This window comes from Podarcis melisellensis, assembly GCF_964234715.1.
Source record: "Podarcis melisellensis genome assembly, chromosome: 9".
Classification (NCBI taxonomy): domain Eukaryota; kingdom Metazoa; phylum Chordata; class Lepidosauria; order Squamata; family Lacertidae; genus Podarcis; species Podarcis melisellensis.
The window spans coordinates 27,666,987-27,687,010 of record NC_138541.1 but is presented as its reverse complement, the minus strand read 5'-3'; the positions used below and the strand labels follow the sequence as shown (position 1 = coordinate 27,687,010).

General features: G+C 40.6%; 1 protein-coding gene across 1 annotated transcript in view; it reads left to right on the top strand.

The window, feature by feature from the left end:
- Positions 1-20,024, top strand: part of SEC24D (SEC24 homolog D, COPII coat complex component) — a 61,162-nt gene that overhangs the window by 11,402 nt on the left and 29,736 nt on the right. The window contains exons 5-9 of the mRNA XM_081924873.1: positions 218-478; positions 2,553-2,674; positions 3,993-4,104; positions 5,584-5,711; positions 18,010-18,148. Of these exons, the coding sequence (XP_081780999.1) occupies positions 218-478; positions 2,553-2,674; positions 3,993-4,104; positions 5,584-5,711; positions 18,010-18,148 (762 nt within the window). The remainder of the gene's footprint in view (positions 1-217; positions 479-2,552; positions 2,675-3,992; positions 4,105-5,583; positions 5,712-18,009; positions 18,149-20,024) is intronic.

Genomic DNA, 20,024 nt, shown 5'->3' with positions numbered 1-20,024 from the left:
TAATATTCAAAGTTATTTCTATAATTATGTTTCAATTTTAAGATTTTAGAGAAGAGCAATTGGTTTGATATGAATATCATTTATATTATTTAATTCCTTTTAAAATGAATGTAAAGATCTACAACAGCAGGTGTCTTAAGACATACCTGCATTCCACTGTGATTATTATTCTAAAGGGTTTTTCAAATGAATTCATAATGGTGATACTCTTGTTCAGGTCCTGGTAACGCCCCAAACACACCTCCTTGCATGCCTTCTGGCCTCCCACCACCTTTGCAAGCTCCGCCACCTCGACCACATCAAATGGCCTTGTCGTCTGGTCCTCAGATTTCTTCACCAGCAAATAATTTGACCAGTCACTGCGCTCCACCTTCAATGGCCAGACAGGAGGGGATCCCTGGCTCAAACCCACCGAACACCAATTTGCCACCACAACTCACAAGCCAACCCACAGGCCCTGGGTTTCCTCCCCAGTATGGTAAGTGCAGCTACCTAGTTTACATAAGACTGCCAGGTTGCAACATCTGCTTTGAATCCAGAGGGGTGGGAGTGGAGAGAGAAGGAACTAGAAGCATGATTTGCCACTATTTTCAGGTGGGATTCAATTGCATACTGGCAAATTCAGGTTGCACGGTTGCAGTTCTTGTGCAAAAAACCCAATTCTTCAGAAGATCAGACTTTTGCAAGAAAGAAAGAGATGGGGGCAAAACAGTGGAAAGTGTGAGACTGTGCTTGCTTTGATGTAGTGTCGTCTAACCTCCCTGCAAGCAAATCAGAATGAATGCTCAGCAATCAGGGTATCTGGAAGTGCCCAAAGTGTTGCTTCAGTTGGATTAGGAACTGAAGAAAGGATGAGCGGTGAGCACCTGGAAGTGCCCTAAGTACAGTTTTCCTGCACTTCAACATGAAGTTCCAAACTTCACCTTCTGACGGCAGCTTTTTTGACCACACATGTCTGTGGAGCAAATTGGAGAGGGACATTTTTGAGAGGAAATTTGCAAGCAGGAACGCACTTTAAGTAGTCCCTCCCTCTCTGTTCTTCCTCCACTCCTAATTCTATTCTCCAGTGATGGCTTTTTCCCCCTTTCCTTTTAAGATAGAAAAGTTAGGGTCAGATTTCATGGAACTGTGTGTAACATGTAGGTTGCCCCTGTGGCTTGTGAGGTTGCTATGGCCATGTCCTACCTTGAACCACTTTGGAACATTGCAGGAATTCTAGACCAAAATCGCTTGCCAAGTTTTCAAAGCTCTCTGTGTATTGCTAGTTCTATTTCTTGATCTTTGTGCAAGAACAAGGCATCCCTGTATAGGGAGATTTTTCTCTGCCTCGTAAACGTGTCCTTGATTGTTTGTTCTTTTGTGTCTTGGGGTTTATTCCAATAGTTAACCAAGGAAGGTTTGAAGACGAAGCTAAAAGCTGATAGCACACAACTGCTTGGGCAGAAATAGCAAATGAATCCAATACGAACATATGAACCTTTTTCTTTCTTCCTTTAGAACATAATGCCTAGAAAGAAACAGGAAGTAGTGTGAAGAGAATGCTAGGCTCTGACCAGCCAAAATGCTCCTGCTTGGGACATAATATTGCTCAAGACTAATAGGCTGCATATGTTATGCTAAATAGTACACACAAAGAATCCAGCATCCACAATATCAAAATAGGAATGAGAGCCAATGTAGTAGCTGAGTGTCAGACTGAGACCAAGGTGACCTCAGGTTCAAATCCTTCCTCAGCTCTAATTTTGCAGCCAAACCCTACCTCAGAGGGTTATTGGGAAGAGTCTTGGGTGGTGGTGAACCATTTGGGCCACCTTGAGTTCCTTGTAGGAATGATAATGTGAAAATGTAATACAGCACAATAGAGTTGTGTATTTATAGGTTGGAATTAAGTTTGTCCTTTAAAAAAATCCAGAGCAGCGTGTCCAGTTTGACATCCAACTGTACAGTGGTACCTCGGGTTACAGACGCTTCAGGTTACAGACTCTGCTAACCCAGAAATAGTACCTCGGGTTAAGAACTTTGTTTCAGGATGAGAACAGAAATCGTGCTCTGGCGGCGCTGCGGCAGCGGGAGGCCCCATTAGCTAAAGTGGTGCTTCAGGTTAAGAACAGTTTCAGGTTAAGAACAGACCCCTGGAACGAATTAAGAACTTAACCCAAGGTACCACTGTAATCTCACTGCTGCAACAACAATTGCCTGTGAGCTTAAACAAAGTCTGTTAGCTAGTATTCTCAACACAGCAATGGTGGAAAGTGTTAGATCTGAAAGTCAAAGCAGCGTCTCCTCTCTCTTTTACATCTAGCCCACTGAAACTCTCCTGCTGGACCCCTGTTCATATGTGTACTCCATTTAGATAAAGAAGACAATGCACAGGCCTTGGTTGGAGTAGAAATTTCAAACTGGCAGTGTGGAACTGGCCAGTAAAAGACTCCTTCAATAAAAAGAACTTGGACAGGTATCGCTTAGGAAGCAAGACGTCTGACAGGATATATTAAACAACACCCTCCCCCAAAAACTTTAATTTGGTTTATTTTATTTTATTACTTTCCCAGGAAATTGTGGTCCTCCAATGGGAGGTGCACAGTTGTCTTATCCAGGGGGGCTCCCATCAGGTCCTGCACAACTGGCTGGACCACAGCAGAAGAAACTAGATCCTGATTCCATTCCAAGCCCGGTGAGTAAGAGCTTCTTGTAGGAAATGTGGCTAAAACAACAGCATGAGAGGGGAAATGGGGAGCTTTCAAGCAATTCCACATTATAGTAAGGCATAACAGAATATTGGGTGGTATCCAATGAAGTGCTTCTGCTAGCTCTAGGACTTTGGGCTGTGAAATGAAGTTTCCCTCCCTCTCCTCTGCCCATGCGCCCTTGAAATTGGTTCTGGGATTCCTACAACCTTCTGGAGTTTGAGGGGAGTGGGAATGGGCAGAGGGAGAGGAGAGGGAAGAGAAGTTCCATTGCACAAGCATCCTTCCAACAAAATGGAAGCATTTTGTTGGATACTTTCCACTGTGGTTAATCTAGCACTTAAAGATGTAACTCTGAAATGTGAAACTTTTCGTGGCTCGGCCAGTTCCTCAGGCTAAGGTTCAAGTTCAAGCTGTATGTTTTTCAAGGGATTTTAGCAGTATAAAGCAACCAAATGTCCATAAATAATTTATATTTTACCTTTGTAAATGAAAAGGGCTCAGTAAAAACCCAAAAATGTAGGTTCCTCCAAAGTATTTAGACACTTTAACAAATAACAAAATTGTTGCAGATCAAAGTCTGTTTCAGAAAGGATCTAAATGAGACAGTTTATAATCTACAATCTGGTGCATATCCCCCATCCCATTTTTTTAATTTGCAAACGGTGTGATGAAATGATGAAATAGTGTAACCGAGACCATAGCACATTTTCTCAAATAGGAGTAAAACAAAACAATAGTTATTTTAGTTTACCCATTCAGTTTCCTCCTGGAAAAATTCTGAGGCACTCCTCTGGAATACAGCTGAATCCTTTCGCTCCAAGTTTTGATCCAGAAATATTTCCAGAAGAACCAAACTGCAAAATCTGAGGGAGAATCCAGTTAAGGCACATTCTGTTACCATTCCGAACAAGTTTAATTGTGTATAGTTTTTCAGTTTTGGTCCACGCACAGAGTTCCGGTTCATCCTCAAATCTCCTCAAAGTGTGGAGTTCTGAGCAAACCACCCCCAATATATTCAAGTAGACAAGGGTTTGGCTCCTGGGATTCCTATCTCTTATATCAGAAGCAGGGAACTGCTTACCCTCCAGATGTTTCTGAACTACATCTCCTATCAATCTTAGCAAGCATGACCAATAGCCAGAGATTATGGGAGTTAGTTCAGCAACAGCTGGAGGGCCAAAGGTTCCTCATCTATGTCCATAAATGCTGGACATAGAAATTGTCCTGTATGCATAAAAGCCCTTATTCTTGAACCACTATAAAGCTCACATTTCTTACAATTTTAAACATTTTATCCATAAGATCCAGGTTATCGAAAATGACAAAGTGTCCCGGGGAGGTCAAATCTATGCTACCAACATCAGGGGTCAAGTTCCTCCTCTAGTTACTACAGATTGTGTGATCCAAGATCAAGGTAAATAAGAAACCTTCTTTGGCTTCATTTCCTATGTGAAGCTGAAATTCCTCTCTCTCTCTCTCTTTCTCTTTTGACAGGAATGTTCATGTTTAATTTCTATGATGCCTTTTTAAATTGGCCAGGAATATATTTTGGCGGGTTGCCTCTGTTTGTCAAGTGGACAGGGCAACAATATATAGAAATGGGTTCTTGGTGAATGGTCACAATTGTGGAATTCATTTTCCTTGGCAAGGCTGACTTTAAGCATCGTCTGACTACAGGCAGCCCCCCACTTATGTGAAGGTTACGTTCCAGGCCCCTCTATGCATAAGTGACATATTGTAAAGTGGGGAGCACCCCACTTTAATACAGAGGGTGTGTGGAAGGAATGGGGGAGGGGCTTACCCTGGAAATCACTCAGGGCCACTGCCTGGCCTATTTTGAGCCTGCCTGCCTGCAGCAAATACATGGCTGAAGTGGCTGGCCACAGAGGGCAAGGGGTGAGAAGGGTGCCCAGCAATACTAGCATCAGGATGGGGGTGAAAAGATGTGGTGGAGGGGGGGGAGAAGGTGCCTCCTGCCCCATGCCACTGGTTGATTGAAGGCTGCACTCCCTTGTTTGGGCAGCAGCCCCGAGCAAGGGGAGGCCAATCTATTTATGTATTTAATATGTGGAAAGGCGGTCATGCATGAGTGGGGTGCATTTAAGGGAGGGTGCTGTATAAACCTTTTTGCTTGAAATTACTTTTAGTGACTAGGTTTGTGTTGGTTCTTTGTTTAGGATTGACTGGGATTTTAAAGTATTACTGGATTTTGATGATACTGTTGTGTTTACTGTTTGATCATTAAACTGACAATGCTTTGAGCTGTTAAATCATAAGCAATCCTGATTTTCTTTTTCATAGAACGTAATAAAAATCAAAAGGTGTATAAGAAATTACTAAGGAGTTCAGTGGAAGAAGCAAGATGTTGTATTTAAGGAGTGCTAAGCCTCAATCTCTATACTTATTGTGAGATGTGAAGTTCTGAAGGTTATTGATGGAAAACTGTGGCACAAACTTGCCAGCATCCGTGACTGCACACCTTTTTTGATCCACAAGTTTTCCAGAGAGAGCAGCATGCATTGCCCCCTCTCTGATTTGGCTTCCTGACAACACAAAGTGATGATGTGGCTTTGGCTTGAAGCCAAGGCCAAGTGACCATAATGCTTCCTGCTCTCACTCTGGAAACTTGTGGATTTAAAACATCAGCCAGAGAGCATGAAGTGCAGTTATTACAGCACAGACCACAAAACAAGTGGCGTTGGTGGAAAAAGTTGAGGAAGCAGTTTTGAGAAACTTTCCCACCCTGCAACTTCTCCTTTTCCTGCTCAAAAATGTTATGTGATGAACTTCTGTCTCATTATAAGAATTATAAGTTGCTTTTAATTAGCCCTAAGCATGCTTATTTTTATTTTTTTTACTTCATCAAATCTTGCCATTGTTTTGAATGTCCTAGGTAATGCCAGCCCTCGCTTCATTCGGTGTACCACATACTGCTTTCCCTCATCTTCAGATCTGGCGAAACAGGCTCAAATTCCGTTAGCTGCTATCATCAAACCGTTTGCCAATGTTCCATCAAATGAGGTAAAAGAATAAAACTGAAGCTCTGAGAGGAAATGTTTTTGTTCACAAGTTAAGGTTTTCAGTGGCTTTGAATTCAGCTGGGATTGACCCTTGGTCTGGGGGAATGATCATCCTTTGACAGGAAAGACCAATCTGTGTGGAAAAAGTATCTATGAAACTGGGCCTCTTGTTTTACAAATTGTAAGTTCATGGTATCATCAAGGAGGATCTGTTGAATTCTCGTAACCTATTATCACAATAAATGTCTTGAGATGCAATTGTCAAGGAGAGCCATCTTTGAACTTTAACATGCAAGCACAGAGTGTTCAGAATCTTATTTATTTATACTTATTCAGAGATATAAAAAAATGCATACCCATTACAATGTATCTTTTTATAATATACTAAGATGAAACAACTACTTAGTCTATAAGAGAACAAAGTCAGAATGATGAAAAGATGAGGAAAGTAGAAAACTAAAGATTGATTCTATGGCCTTAAAGTTTAGATATAATAGGGAGAATACTTTCTAATTGCATGAACGAAGCTACATGGACAGTTTTATCCTGACTTGTTCTTGCTAAACCATAGTTTTTATCTCTAACCACTGGTCATGTTGACTGTAGCTTATGATGGTTGAAGTCCAACAACATCTGGAGGGCACCATGTTGGGGAAACCTGATTTGAATAAACCTCAGTTTCCTAAGTTTGGACTTCTTGATGAAATTATGGTTTCCTGCTACGTGAATGAGCCTTGGGTTCCCTTCTCTTCTCATTTACAAACCACAAGAGAAGATTAAAAGCATCTACTTCTGATCTTTAACCTGAGGGGTTTGGCAAGTGTGAAGAGCTGTTTCAGATGCTATCAGTCTTCTATATAGCCCATGTACATGAAGTTTCCACATGTGAACCATTAAGAGACTTTGATCTGTAATTCCTTGGCTCTTCACACACAAATTCTAAAAGTATTTTTTTTAATTGAATGATGTATTGATGAATATTTAGATAAAGATGTCCACACAGAACACTTGTGGATCCAGGCTGTTCTGTTCATTTCAAATAAAGCGATTTGGTGTTCAACTGAAATAAACATTACAGCTCTCCATGTTTATGAGAACTCCATACAAAAAACAACAGCATTGGATTGTGGCAACCATCTTATGGATCCAATTTTGGGTGTACAAGGATGTGCTGGGTGTGAAGAATTCTTTGAAGAAATAATTTCTACTCAAACACTTATAACTATATTGCTGTCTGTAGTTCTGTATTTCAGAACCTTGTCTATACAGATTCCTTCTATATTCATCAACAGAATTTCTTTTTGTTTTCCTCGATCCAATAGGGATGACCTATCAGGGGTATTTATAGGGTATTTCTTTGAGAATACGATATCATTGTTTGACAGAATATATTTTTAGCCAACCACTGCTTTAGCAACAGACTATAAAAATAAAAGCCAACAGCTATCATGCTAGGCCAGGCGTTCTGCAAGTTTGTTTTGGAGATGTATGACTATTTGCCAAGCCTGGATAAACCAGATGATCTTTGTTTAACATTTTATGTTACTTGCCACTAATATTATCTTGGCTAGAGGTAACATTCTACAAATTCAAAAATCTTATTCCAATTCCAGATAATATATGTATGTTTGTTTAAAATGTCTAAAAAGAGCTTGGATTGCTAGCAAATGATCCCCCTCCCTTGTGATCTTATTACAAATGGTAAAATGCACTTTGGCAGGAGATACGGTAAGTTGAAAGTTAAGCGGGTATTGTTATTGGTTTTCATGTTTATTATGTGTACCACCTGGGACATTTAGGGTGTGGATTACATATAAGTAACATAAATATATTCCTATAGATTAGATTTCATTATTTGTGTAAAATGTCTCTAATAGAGGATGAAATTTCAAAAGAGGGAAGTAAATAGAACAAGAGAAGGTCTTGGAACTTAAGTGGTTCATAGTGTAAATTGTCATAAGCCCCATTACCTCTTACATACTGCAGGTTTCACTAGCATAATACCAGAGTTTGAAGAGACATAGCATTCTGTAGCTGAGGCTGGTCTGAACAGTGCAGTGATCTTTGAAGCACCCCATTTCGTAGGATTTTCCATTCCTATTCTGACCTTTACTCCCATACCTATTAGCATTTAGTAGTCCAGACCTTTCAGATTACTGATGGCTGCTATTATTATTATTATTATTATTATTATTATTTATTATGATGACGCAGGTGACACTGTAGTCTAAACCACCGAGCCTAGGGCTTGCCGATTGCAAGGTCGGAGGTTCGAATCCCTGCGATGGGGTGAGCTCCCGTTGCTTGGTCCCAGCTCCTGCCAACCTAACAGTTCAAAAGCACGTCAAAGTGCAAGTAGATAAATAGGTACCGCTCCGGCGGGAGGGTAAACTGTGTTTCTGAGCGCTGCTCTGGTTTTGCCAGAAGTGGCTTAGTCATGCTGGCCACATGACCCAGAAAAACTGTCTGTGGACAAACATCGGCTCCCTTGTGTGTACAGACCTTCACTCGATGGTCTTTGCTCACATACAGAGCTGCTAAACTTGCAACAGGAAAGAAATTTTGTGGTGGAAAGTTGATCATATTAGTGACAAACCTCAGTGTTTATTTTGTGGTTGTTGTTCTTTTTCATTTTTGTGGGCCAGGACTTTCTACAGTGCACCTGCTCTCTGTTTCTAGTGCACTGTGGCTCATCTGAATTGCCTAGGTCGATGGATGGTTGGAACGCTTTGCATCAGAGTGCTGAACTAAATAGCACTTTGGAGACCCTGGTTCTCTTTGAGCTGGTCAAGATCTTGGTTCATGTCTGAATCTAAAGAAAGTAAAAGTGTGCAGGCTGGGTTTTAGCCCTCTTTGGGTAAAATGAGTAGGTAAGGGCTGTGGTCTTAGTCACAAGGACAGGCTTTACCATTGGGCAGAATGAGCTAGTCATATTAGGCAGTGGATGCTGGGGGCACAGAGTGGCAGTGAGGTGTTGGACAACAGAACTGTCCACTGTGCAACCTGCTCTACATTCCCTAACCTAGCCACTAAAGTGGGGGGGGGGGGAACACCTCACCGCTGCTTCACCCTATCCTGGTAAATTGCAAACATCACCAGTGACAGGAAGACAGCTCTGCCCAACCAGTGGCTGCATCAAATGTGTATGCAGTATTTCAATTCAGCTGTACAGTTCTATTTTAGCACTCATTGAATGGCCAAGTGTCAATGTGCCACCCTTCAAAACTAACCTAAAGGTAGCAATTGCAATTCTGCACCAGGGGAAAGCTAGTTGACAAAAGGTCTTGCTTCCCACTCAACAAATACAGAACAGCTCCTGTGCTTTTCATTTGTTTGTTTTTTTGCTCTGGCAATTATATGACAATGTGTTTTTTTGTTCTTTATTTTAGTGGGCTCGTCTGCACCTCCATTTGCCCTACCGCTTTTCCCCAGGAAAACCCACAGTTTGCATCTGGCTTGGAACATATGGCAGTCAGGTTTTCTGAGGATTGCTGTTGGTTCCAATTCAGTGGTAAACAGCATATTTTCCAGGGGAAAGCTGTGTGGCTAACGCAAAACCTCTTGGACCTGTGCCTAGGAAGCAAGAGATAAGCAGAAAAGCACTTAGATCCGTGCTTTCTAGGCACAGGACAAGGAGAAGTATGGGCAAGTCCATATTCTGAAATGGAAACTGTGTTCCGCTCTCTTGCTGCCAAAATGGATCATAAGAGCATTCATAAATTAAAGAGTGTAAACCCTGCTCCAAGCCTTGAGGGACCTTGCACATTTTATAAAGCTGAATCGCAGGAAGATTTAAGGCCCTGGTTTTCAAGGAATCATACAAAGTTTTATGGGGTTTACATGTGCAAAGGAAATATCTCCTTAACTGACTTTACATAAGCACATTTCTATTTCAAACGCCCTACTTCTCAGCATTTTGAGGGTGATGTTTCATTTAAAGATTAATTTCCATGGAACTGAAGGCGCCTTCCTGGGAAATAACTAGATAGTTGTCTGGGTTGCTGTTGTTGTTTTTATTCAGACCCAAATGATTCTCTCCTTCCCACTGGTGAATGTTGAACATAATTCACCAGTCCTGACTGCTCTGCATAGGCTTCTGCTACCTAATTTTGATTTATTTATGATAAAATATGAAGTTGACACTTTAGATCTGCAAAGTGATCAGCACTTCCTGTTCTCAGACACTTTCCTGTATATCTAGTCACTAATCCTGTTTTCCTAATGGGAGAAGAGAGAATGAGTTTGATATATGATAGAACAGAATTTTGAATCTATGAACCCCACTTTCAGTATGAAAATACTATTTTGGGGACCATATATGCAGAGCTGGTGCTATCATTAGGCCAACTAGGCAGCTGTCTATGGCCCAGACCTCAAAGGGTGCACTACTGCCCTTTGAGAGGCACGGATTTATACAGATAAGTTTTTGTTATATCTTATAAATTTCTGATAATATTTTACTTATTTTTTTTCTACAAGACATCTGTTTTTGAAAACTGAAGTTAGCAATGGGGGGGGGGGCTGGGGTGTAATTAGTTAGCCTTACTGCACGTATGTCCCATTAGAGGCACAGGAATTATTTCCTGAATGTGTTTAAAGCATCAAGAAAACCAAATTAATATTGGGCTCTTTTGCTTGGCAGGCTTGAATGGATGCAAAGAATGAAGGGTACAGAATAAGCTTTTAGTTAACAGAAAATATCCTTTATGCCAGTGGGAAACAAACAGTGATGGTGCTTGGAGCAGAAATTAGAAACCTCCTTGCAAATTTTCTCAGAACCCTTGTGTAATGGTTTGTACAAAATCACAGATACATGGTATTCTGTTAGTTCTACATGGATTGCTGCAAATGTCAGTAATCCAACCACATCATTTCAGCCCTGAGTGAAAGCCATGGAATGGCTTGGTATGGAAGCAGAGACTTTGCTGTAAATTGTTGTCATGACCTTCTGATACAATTTAAAACTATAACTCACTTATTAAAGTAGCAATTACCCATCAGTTCTGCATACAAGCTTTGTTAAATTTCTTTCCTTTCAGTTCCTGCATTCTGATTGCTTCTGTTCACTGACATTTTGGAGACATGTTGTCTAAGTACAGTTTCTTGATTATCATCGTGCATTCCATTTCTTGTTTCTGCTTCCATCATTGGTTAATCCTGACTACTGACCTTCCCTTGATAAACAGTGTGGCCTATCATCCAAATAACAGTTCAGCACTTCAAAGCTGAGAAGTAGTTGCATGTACTTTGTCTTGTTAATTCAGGCACTCTCCCCTTGGACTCCACAATCACTAGAATTTGTGGTATTCTACTCTGCTGTCAATACCAAGCACATCATACATTTGTAAGAATGTGTGTGTGTGTGTGTGTGTGTGTGAGAGAGAGAGAGAGAGAGAGAGAGAGAGAGAGAGAACACAGAATTACAAAAATAAAAACGTCGCCTTGTGAAGATGTACACATATAAGATATTGTAGAAAGCAGAGGACTTGGCCTGTTTTAATTCTTTTTTTCAGAATGGACTTTGCATTTGTTAATCATGCATTGTACAATGCATTTGCAATATATACTTAAAGAAAAGTTGTAATACTAGAATATTGTTAATGACTTTATTACATGTATTCCCTGCTGTGTCATAGTACAACCAATTGTTGGTTCAATGCATTGTCTCATCCCATTATCTAAAAACAGCCAGATCCAGATGATTTTGAAGGTTTTAGTTGCATGGATCTTCAAAAATGACAAATTTTGCATAATTACATAGCCGTGCAATTTCTAAAAAAAAAATACTGAAGGTCACTCACATCTGGCTTATGGCGCCAATTCTATAGATGCCACAATCCTAATTAAAATGGTGTCTTTGACAACGGAATGTGATAATAAATCTTCAGTTTCATGCATTGGCCAATGTTGTCTTGGTTCCCTTGGCTTTGTTCTGTGGATTTAACGTAAAAGGGTTTTATTTGCCTTTTTTATTTCATGCTATGTGGGTGACATAGAAAGTGACATTATCACTTGACATCTGTGAACATGTTGACCGCCCAGGCATGCCTCTGTTACTTCTTACCTCAAATGATGGATGTGAGGAAAATTTGTGTTGGCTGTTCTTAAGATGGGATCATCTTTGTCTTAACAGCATTCACACATTATTAAGTTGCAACATACAATAAGAAAATCTTTGACCACTAAGGCAGTTTTCACCAGAATCACTTCATCTAATTTATAAATGTCACATGATGTCACATATATGATGATGTCACTCTGACCAATGCTACCATATTCTAAGAACATAAGAGCCTGCTGGATCAGTCCAATGGCCTATCTAGTTCAGGATCCTATTTTCCCAGTGGCCACACACATGCCTATGGGAAGCCCATAAGCAGAAGTCGAACACAAGAGTATTCTCCCTTCCTGCAGTTTCTAGCAGCTGGTATTCAAACCACAAAGTCTCCAATGAGAAGCCAGAGCAATAGCCATCATGGCTAGTAGCCATTGATAGCCTTTATCTCTATGAATATATCTAAACTTCTTTTAGTCATCCAAGTTGGTGGCTTCAGTTCCTTTTCTTAATGGAATTTGCCTTTCTCACAGCTTTGAGCACTGGGTTGACATCTTCATCAAGCTAGCTACTTTGATCCCAATGTATTATTCCTTGTCAGCCACTGCCAGTTCAGACCACACTGTGTGTATATGTGAAATTAAGGGGAGTTTGCCACAATATGCTATTGCTGCTGCTACTGTTTTAATAGGTAAAGGTAAAGGTACCCCTGCCCGTACAGGCCACTCGTGTCCGACTCTAGGGTTGCCTGCTCATCTCGCTCTAGCGTGGGTTGTCAGCACCCGGGGCAAGGCAAGTAATTTGTGCCCCCTAACCCGTGGATTTGCACCCCCTAACCCTAACCCCCAGATGTTGCGCCTGGTGCGGCCGGCCCCCCCCTGCACCCCCCACGCTACGCCACTGCGCTCTAGAGGCCGTGAGCCGGCACCGTCCGAAGACACTTCCGAGTCACGTGGCCAGTGTGACTGTTTTAATAGCCCTGAACAATCTAGTATCACCACCAAGCCTCAACACCTTACTGCTTACTCCTAACCCTGGATCATTTATGAATACGTTAAAAAACATGGGTCTCAATATCAACCCTTGGGGACTCCGCTTTCTATATTCCTTCATTGAGAGAACTGCCCATTTATTCCTTTGTTTTGCATCCTGTTAAGTAACCAGTTTCTGATCCATTAAAGGACCTTTCCCTTTATCCTACGACTGCTAAGCCTACTCAAGAATCTTTGATGAGGTACCGTTACTTTTTTCAAAGCTCTTTGAAAGTCCAAGTACACTGTGCCAACAAGTTCACCTCTATCTATATGGTTGTTAACACTTTCAAAGAACTAAAATACCTTAGTCAGATTGGACTTACCCTTGAAGAAGCAATGCTGGTTTTGCTTCAGCAAGGCTTGTTCTTCTATATGCTTCATTATTTTATCTTTAACAACACTTTCCACCAGTTTTCCTAGAACAGACATTAACTTAACTAGGCTGTGATTTCTATAATTCCTCCTAGATTTCTTTTTAAAAATTGGTTTATAGTCTTCCTATATGAAGGCTGCTCTTAGGGACAAGTTACATACTTTTGTTAGAGGAGCCTCAATTTCACATTTGAATTTGTTGAGAAATTTCAGGTGAATATGATCCAAACCTGGCGATTTGCCAGTTTTTATTTTGCCTATTAGGCCTAGAATTTCCTCTCGTCACCACCACTTGCCTCAGATTTCTAAGGCAGAAGAGGCTGCGAATCCAAGTTTGATGGCCTTCATCTTATATGATACATATAGGAACAATGCCACACAAATTGTTAACCAGAGTCGTATATGCCTCATTCCTCCAGAGAATCCTGGGAACTGTAATTTGTGAAGGCTTCTGCAAATTGTAGCATTGCGAGGGATTATATGGTGGAAACAATGTACTTTAAAAATATGGTGTGTCTGGAACCATAACTTGTTTTTAATGTTAATTAGATACAAAATTGTGTAAATAGCATCAGTTGTAAATGCACTTTAACTGTTCTAGGATGGGCATTTGTATACAATATAAATATGAGAGAAATTGGCAATACATGTCTAGCATTTACCAATCTGATTAGGAAAAAAGTATCCTACTTTACTCTGGGGGCACTACGAATTTTACTGGTTGCTTAAGATTTAACAATAAGCTCAAGCCCTCAATATCTCCTAGTACACAGTGCCACCTACAGAGAGTATGGTGGATTAAAAAGTTTGTGTTCCAAAATCCACACATCACTTTTATTCTCATAGGAGAATTAAATTATTTCCTCACCCCACCCAAGTATGAGTACACTGCGTGTACCACATTTTAGTCAATTCAATAAGATGTGTGTGCATTGTTATCAATTTACTAGGATGAGTGAAATGACAATCATGCATACAAAATGGTTGCCTTATTACTGTAGGCTTAAAATTAATTTTAAATCTCATATGTAATCATCAAAAAAGAAGCTGCTGGCCATAGATCTGAATTTGTAGAAAACGTTTTTATACAGGTTGTTGATTTTGTATTACTTGTGTTGTCATTGAAAATATTGAAGCAAAAAGCCTTAGTTTAAAATCCAGAAGGGGATGACTTCAAGGAACCATAAAACTCAACCAAAATAATTGCTTCTAACAACCATGATGGCAATCTAACGTTGAGGAGTGTAGATTTAAAATGAATAGGACATTACTAGAGTAAGTGATTTCCTAAAAACATGAAAGTTGAATGGTACTATTTTGAGGGTAACTAGATAATTGCTGCAATGAGTGGCATTATAATCTTATTGCAGAGCAGCTTGCATGTATTTGCACATTTAACTTAGTTTAAATGGGTGATGCTGTGGCAGCTCTGGTTATATGATAACACTCCCACTCACACAAAAAACTCCCTATTGCTTCTAGTTGTACTCTGGTTGCGCTATAGAAAGACAGTGTGGGTGTTTCCTTTGAATGCCTGTATTCTAATTTAGTACTGCTGACATCTAAAAAAGGAAGAAACTGAATACAAAACTATTTAAAAACACACAGTGCTAATTTTGCCTCCTTAGGGATGTAGAAAGAAAGGAAAGTGGGGCAACCCACTCCAAATATGATGATAAAAAACCCAGCTGATTTGTTTTCCTTTTACTAAACCTGTCTGTAGCAATAAATTGGATACAGGCAAGGAAAAAAATATGTCTGCAAGTTCCTAACCTTAACCAACAACTTTTATGAGCATTCTTATTTGCCTTCTGGTTTCTGGAGACACTTTGAAGATGATGTGTTTATTACAGTTTCCCTTTTCACCTTTACAAGTTCACTGAGGTTCATTGTCCATTGCAAAGCAGTATCCCAACAAGAAAATATGTATGGGAAAAATACATATTTGCATGCATAAGGGAATTAATGAAACAACCCTCATCACCTCTAACCAAACTATTTGTGTGTTGGGCACAATCCAGCACAAAATAAATACTTAACCCTGTCCAAATCTGTCATACCAATTATCAGTAAGGCTTGCTAAGTTTAGTGGAGTTTGTTCATTAGTATTGTATGTAGGATAGACATAGGGTAAAATCTGTGTTCATATGCCGGTGGAACAGACATAGTTGGTGGATTGGATGCCCCTCCCCTGCTTGCAGTCCCCTGGGCACCCATAAAATCTTCTCTGGAAGATTGGGGGTGGGGACTACTAAATCTTGCTGTTGCAAACCTCTGCTCCATTCATTTCAAATTATTTATCTCCTTATTAACTTCTGTTTCCATTCTGCCACTGAATTATATGAAGGCTATCCATCATGAATGCTTAATTCTTTGGGCAATGGTTCAGAGACATAATATTTGTGACTCCCAATGCTGAAAAGGCAAACTTTCGTCAGTTTAAAAGAGGCTTGTTTTTTCAGCTTCAAAGAGAGATCCATATATACTGTCTAATCTGGATTGTAGCATTGGTCTGGAAAAATTGCCCTTTGACATTTTATATCAAAGCGCAGAAATTTGTCTTTCGCCGGCAGAAGTTTTACTGCTAAATTCCTATTGCGTGTCGAGGTCCCCAGGTCCACCCCAATAACTCACACATCACACAGAATTTTTGTTTAAGGTTTTTGGCATAATTTTGGCCACAACTTTATTAAAATACAAATTTGTGAGTGGTTGCTTAGGCATTGGTTGCGACTATCTGCCCCCACCATGGGGGACAGACTGACATTCCGCACGATGCGAAAGTCAGAATAGGGGAATACACTTGGGAGTTACGTGGAGCAGGGAACCTGCCCTCACCCCAAATGCAACCAGGAGCTCATTGCTATGGCCCGAGCCCCCTTGACAGAGTGGACAAGCAATAGTTAGCCCCCAATTCCTTTAACGGAATCCCTTGCAGCAGCAGCATTAGAGGGGCAGGCACAGCCAATCCATGCCCCTCAACCAACCAAATCATAAACCAATGCCTAACCGCAACCTTACAAGTTGTGACAATTTGCTACGCAGTAGGCAAAAACCAAATGGCCCCAGCCAATCAGCCAGATGGACAAAATTCCTACCAGGCCCCCGCTCCAAAGCAGACGACCCCATGACAGGCATAGCAAGGTCAAAGCGAACAACCCTATTCTAGGGAAGGAGGGATGGGCAATCCGCTGCACGGGCGAAAAGAGGAAGTCCTAGCCTCGTGCAAGGAGTTTTAGCATTTCTGGCTGTCAATCAATAAATGGCAACATTAATTTCTTCCCAACAACAAGGGAAGCCCCAATCACATCAGTGGCCAACGATCAGTTAGCCCGCCCCCAACTTTGGAGTGTCCTGGCGGCCCCCACCGCAACACGTGCTCTCCATGAAGGAGAACACGCTTTACACGATCAAAACATTTCAAGAGCTATTCTTCTTCTCCCACCCCAGAATGTATCTTGTTAAATAGCAAAATGTTAAGCATACTTTTTGTTGGATTGTTCAGTTTGGTTTACTGGTAACAGGTTATGTTTTCAAAAATGAAGAAATGTTCATTGTAGTGTGACATTCTTGGTGAATTGTCATATCAAAGTAGCATTTTAAAACAGGGGTAGCCAACATGTTCTTTGGATGTTGGAGTATAATTCCCATCATTATTGATCTTGGCTATGCTCTCTGGAGCTGATGAGAGTTGGAGCCCAACAACATACAAAAGGAAGCTCTTCTGTTTTAAAACTTTGGTAGAGGAGATAGTATTTAGCACACATGCAATCATATTTTGCAAAAAGGTTTTTGGGAAGACTGAAAACTAATACTGGGAGAAATATTTATTCAAATGAATAACAAACTTGTACACAGTGTGAACTAGCAAAAAATAAATTAGACAAAGCATTCTCAACAGTAAAAGAGAGCAAACTAATTAAAAAAAAAACATTTTGTGTGGGCCATACACATTTCTTAGAAGAGACCCTATAATCAATGGAACTTACTTCCAACTATATATTATCACGCTTATCCTACACAATTATGTGGGGTTAGTGGCTTAAATGTTTGTTTACAGTAGGTATGATCCAGCCAAAGTTAAGCATTTTTAAATCCCACTTGTTTCAGTGGGAGAGATTTGTGCTTAACGCTGCCATTAAAATAAGGTAACTTTGAGTCGCACGTGCTTAGCTAACTGTATTGTTCCCTAGTAATTATAAATAATGCTTCAGTAAACTTGATTGGTAATCTAGAACTTCTCCATTGTAAAGAGTTAGCATGCGGTGATCTTAGATTTCCTTTCACTTGCTTCAGTTAAGTAACAGGAAAAAGATAAGCATGGTTTGTGAATTAGTGAGAACACCATTTTCTTCACACAGACAGGATGTGAAGAAGATGTATTTATGAATCAACGCTCTGGCTTGGCTCTAACATAAAAATCCTTGTTGAGAATGATCCAGGTGCTCCTTTACCATTTCCCTTTCATACTCTCATTGCGCAGCAGGTTTTGGCAAAGAAATCCTGGTTTCTCAAACCACAGTTTCCCAGGCGATCCAGACCGAGGACTCAGCTACACAGCTGCAATGATAATGTTACAAATGTGTTATAAAAATGTGACACCAGATGACCCTGTGGAGCTCAATGGCAAATTGCATATATATTCTATAGTGGGGCTTTTTGTAGCATTTTCATAGCGTTTTTTTATATCTGTGTAGATCCAGCCTGAGAAAATGTGGTTTAAGGGCTACCTCCAAATAAGAATACGAAACCAGCAACAATTCGAAATTGATTGGTGCTTTGGTAGTTTAGTGATCTTGTTTAATCTGCAGCTAAGTGGTTTTCTTAATTCTCCGTAGACACCCCTTTATGTGGTAAATCATGGTGAAACAGGACCTATTCGATGCAACAGGTGCAAGGCTTATATGTGCCCCTTCATGCAGTTCATTGAGGGTGGAAGACGATATCAGTGTGGATTTTGTAACTGTGTGAACGATGGTAAGTAGTACTTATTTATTTTGAAATAATGGAAGCCATTTTGTAAGCAAATGTGAAACTACTTAGGTCTTTATTTTTATTTTTTAAAGTAAGTTTTTGAAGACTTTGTTTCATTTTCAGGCCAATCTGCATTGACTTGAAAGTCACATTAATTTAGATACCTAAGAAAGTAAGTGAGCCCAAGGTTGCATTCCAAAGTAAGGATCTGAATCTTGCTAAAACTACATGATGGATTTTTAAAAAATATATACTAAATGCTTCACTTCGTGTGAACCTGAATTGCTGAATGACTCGTACATCAGAATTTTTATATGTGGTCTTCATGCTCTTTTAAACCTAATTTTGCTATGGACTTTCCTTGTGTCATCCTGGATATCAGAATGGAATTACTTAACCATTTGATCCAGGAAAATAGTTGCGTGTTGAGTCCCACAATGCCACCCCCCAAAAATTCACACTTCACACATCAATTTTTGTTTAAGGTTTTTGGCATAATTTTGGCCACAACTTTATTCAAAATACAAAAAATGTGAGTGGTTGCTTAGGCATTGGTTATGACTATCTGTCCTTGCCCTCAAGGACAGAGCTGGACTTCTGGACACCACCGGAAGCCAGCGTGGGAAACAAGTATTGGGTGAGAAAATGAAGCTGGGCAACAGTCCCTCACTTCTCACCTTCATGTTCCTGTGGGGCTTGCACGGCCCAAGTCCGACTCCGGGGACAAGGACGAAAAGAATGGCAAGCCCCTGGATTCCTTTAATGGAATTCCCTTTCTGCATCATTTGGAGGGATAGGCACTTACCCCTCCAAGCACCAATTTAACCAATGCCTAACCGCCAACCTTACAAGTTGTGACGATTTGCTACGTAGTAGGCAAAAACCAAATGGCACCAGCCAATTAGCCAGATGGAAAAATTCCTACCAGGCCCCCGCTCCAAGGCGGACGACCCCATGACAGGCATAGCAAGGTCAAGCGATCAAGAAAAACCACCCTATAAAAGGGAGGGAGGGCGGGTGATCCGGTGCAAAATGGCCAAGAGGACGTCCAACGTCTGGCCCCTGTATTTAAAGACTCTGATCCCTCCTCCAAATTGGCAACAATCAAAACTCCCCAGCAACCCAATTTTAACCATTTAAAGGCTTGGGTTCCTTACCAAATTTGCCCAGTAACGGCAGGGTGGCTTGTTCCCCCAACCGCAACACATGCTCTCTGTTAGGGAGAACACGCTATGTCGCTGGGAAGAGCACAAAACAAAGCTCTTGTTTTCTCTAGCCTGAAAGCTGTGAAGAGTTAGAAATTCTTGCATTAAGAAAATGCTCCTTCCAGGATGCAATCATCTGGAATGGGAAAGGCATAGGCATTTTGGCATGCAGAATAGGCATTTTAAGAGCAAAACCTGTGTTGAGCTTTTCACTGGCTTTCCCTAGGGAATGCATATGTATGCACTCAACAAGGATGATCAAACTATTATGAGAAAATGTACCTGAATCCTTTGTTCTGAAAAGTTCTGTAAAATAATATGGCTGCTGTAATGATTTACATCTTGTCTGCAATTTCATTAGATTGAATAGGCATGCAGAGGAGGTTATGCCATTATATGAGATTATTTTCTGAGCAGGCTGAAAATGTGTTTCAAAGGGGGGAACATATTTTAACTGCCCAGAAAAGAGCAAATGTTTAGGTTGTTGCCTCCCTTTATGACAGAGGATTTTAATGGTTAAATCATCCATTAATTTTCCCGTGATGGGAGTTGCTTTGAACACAAGATGCCATGCCATATTTGTCCAAGTGCAGTTGCATGTGACTCATAAGTACGAGTTCCTGAGCTTTTGGCTGGTTCCCAAGACTTTGCCAGAATGAGTCTTTCGAGACGTT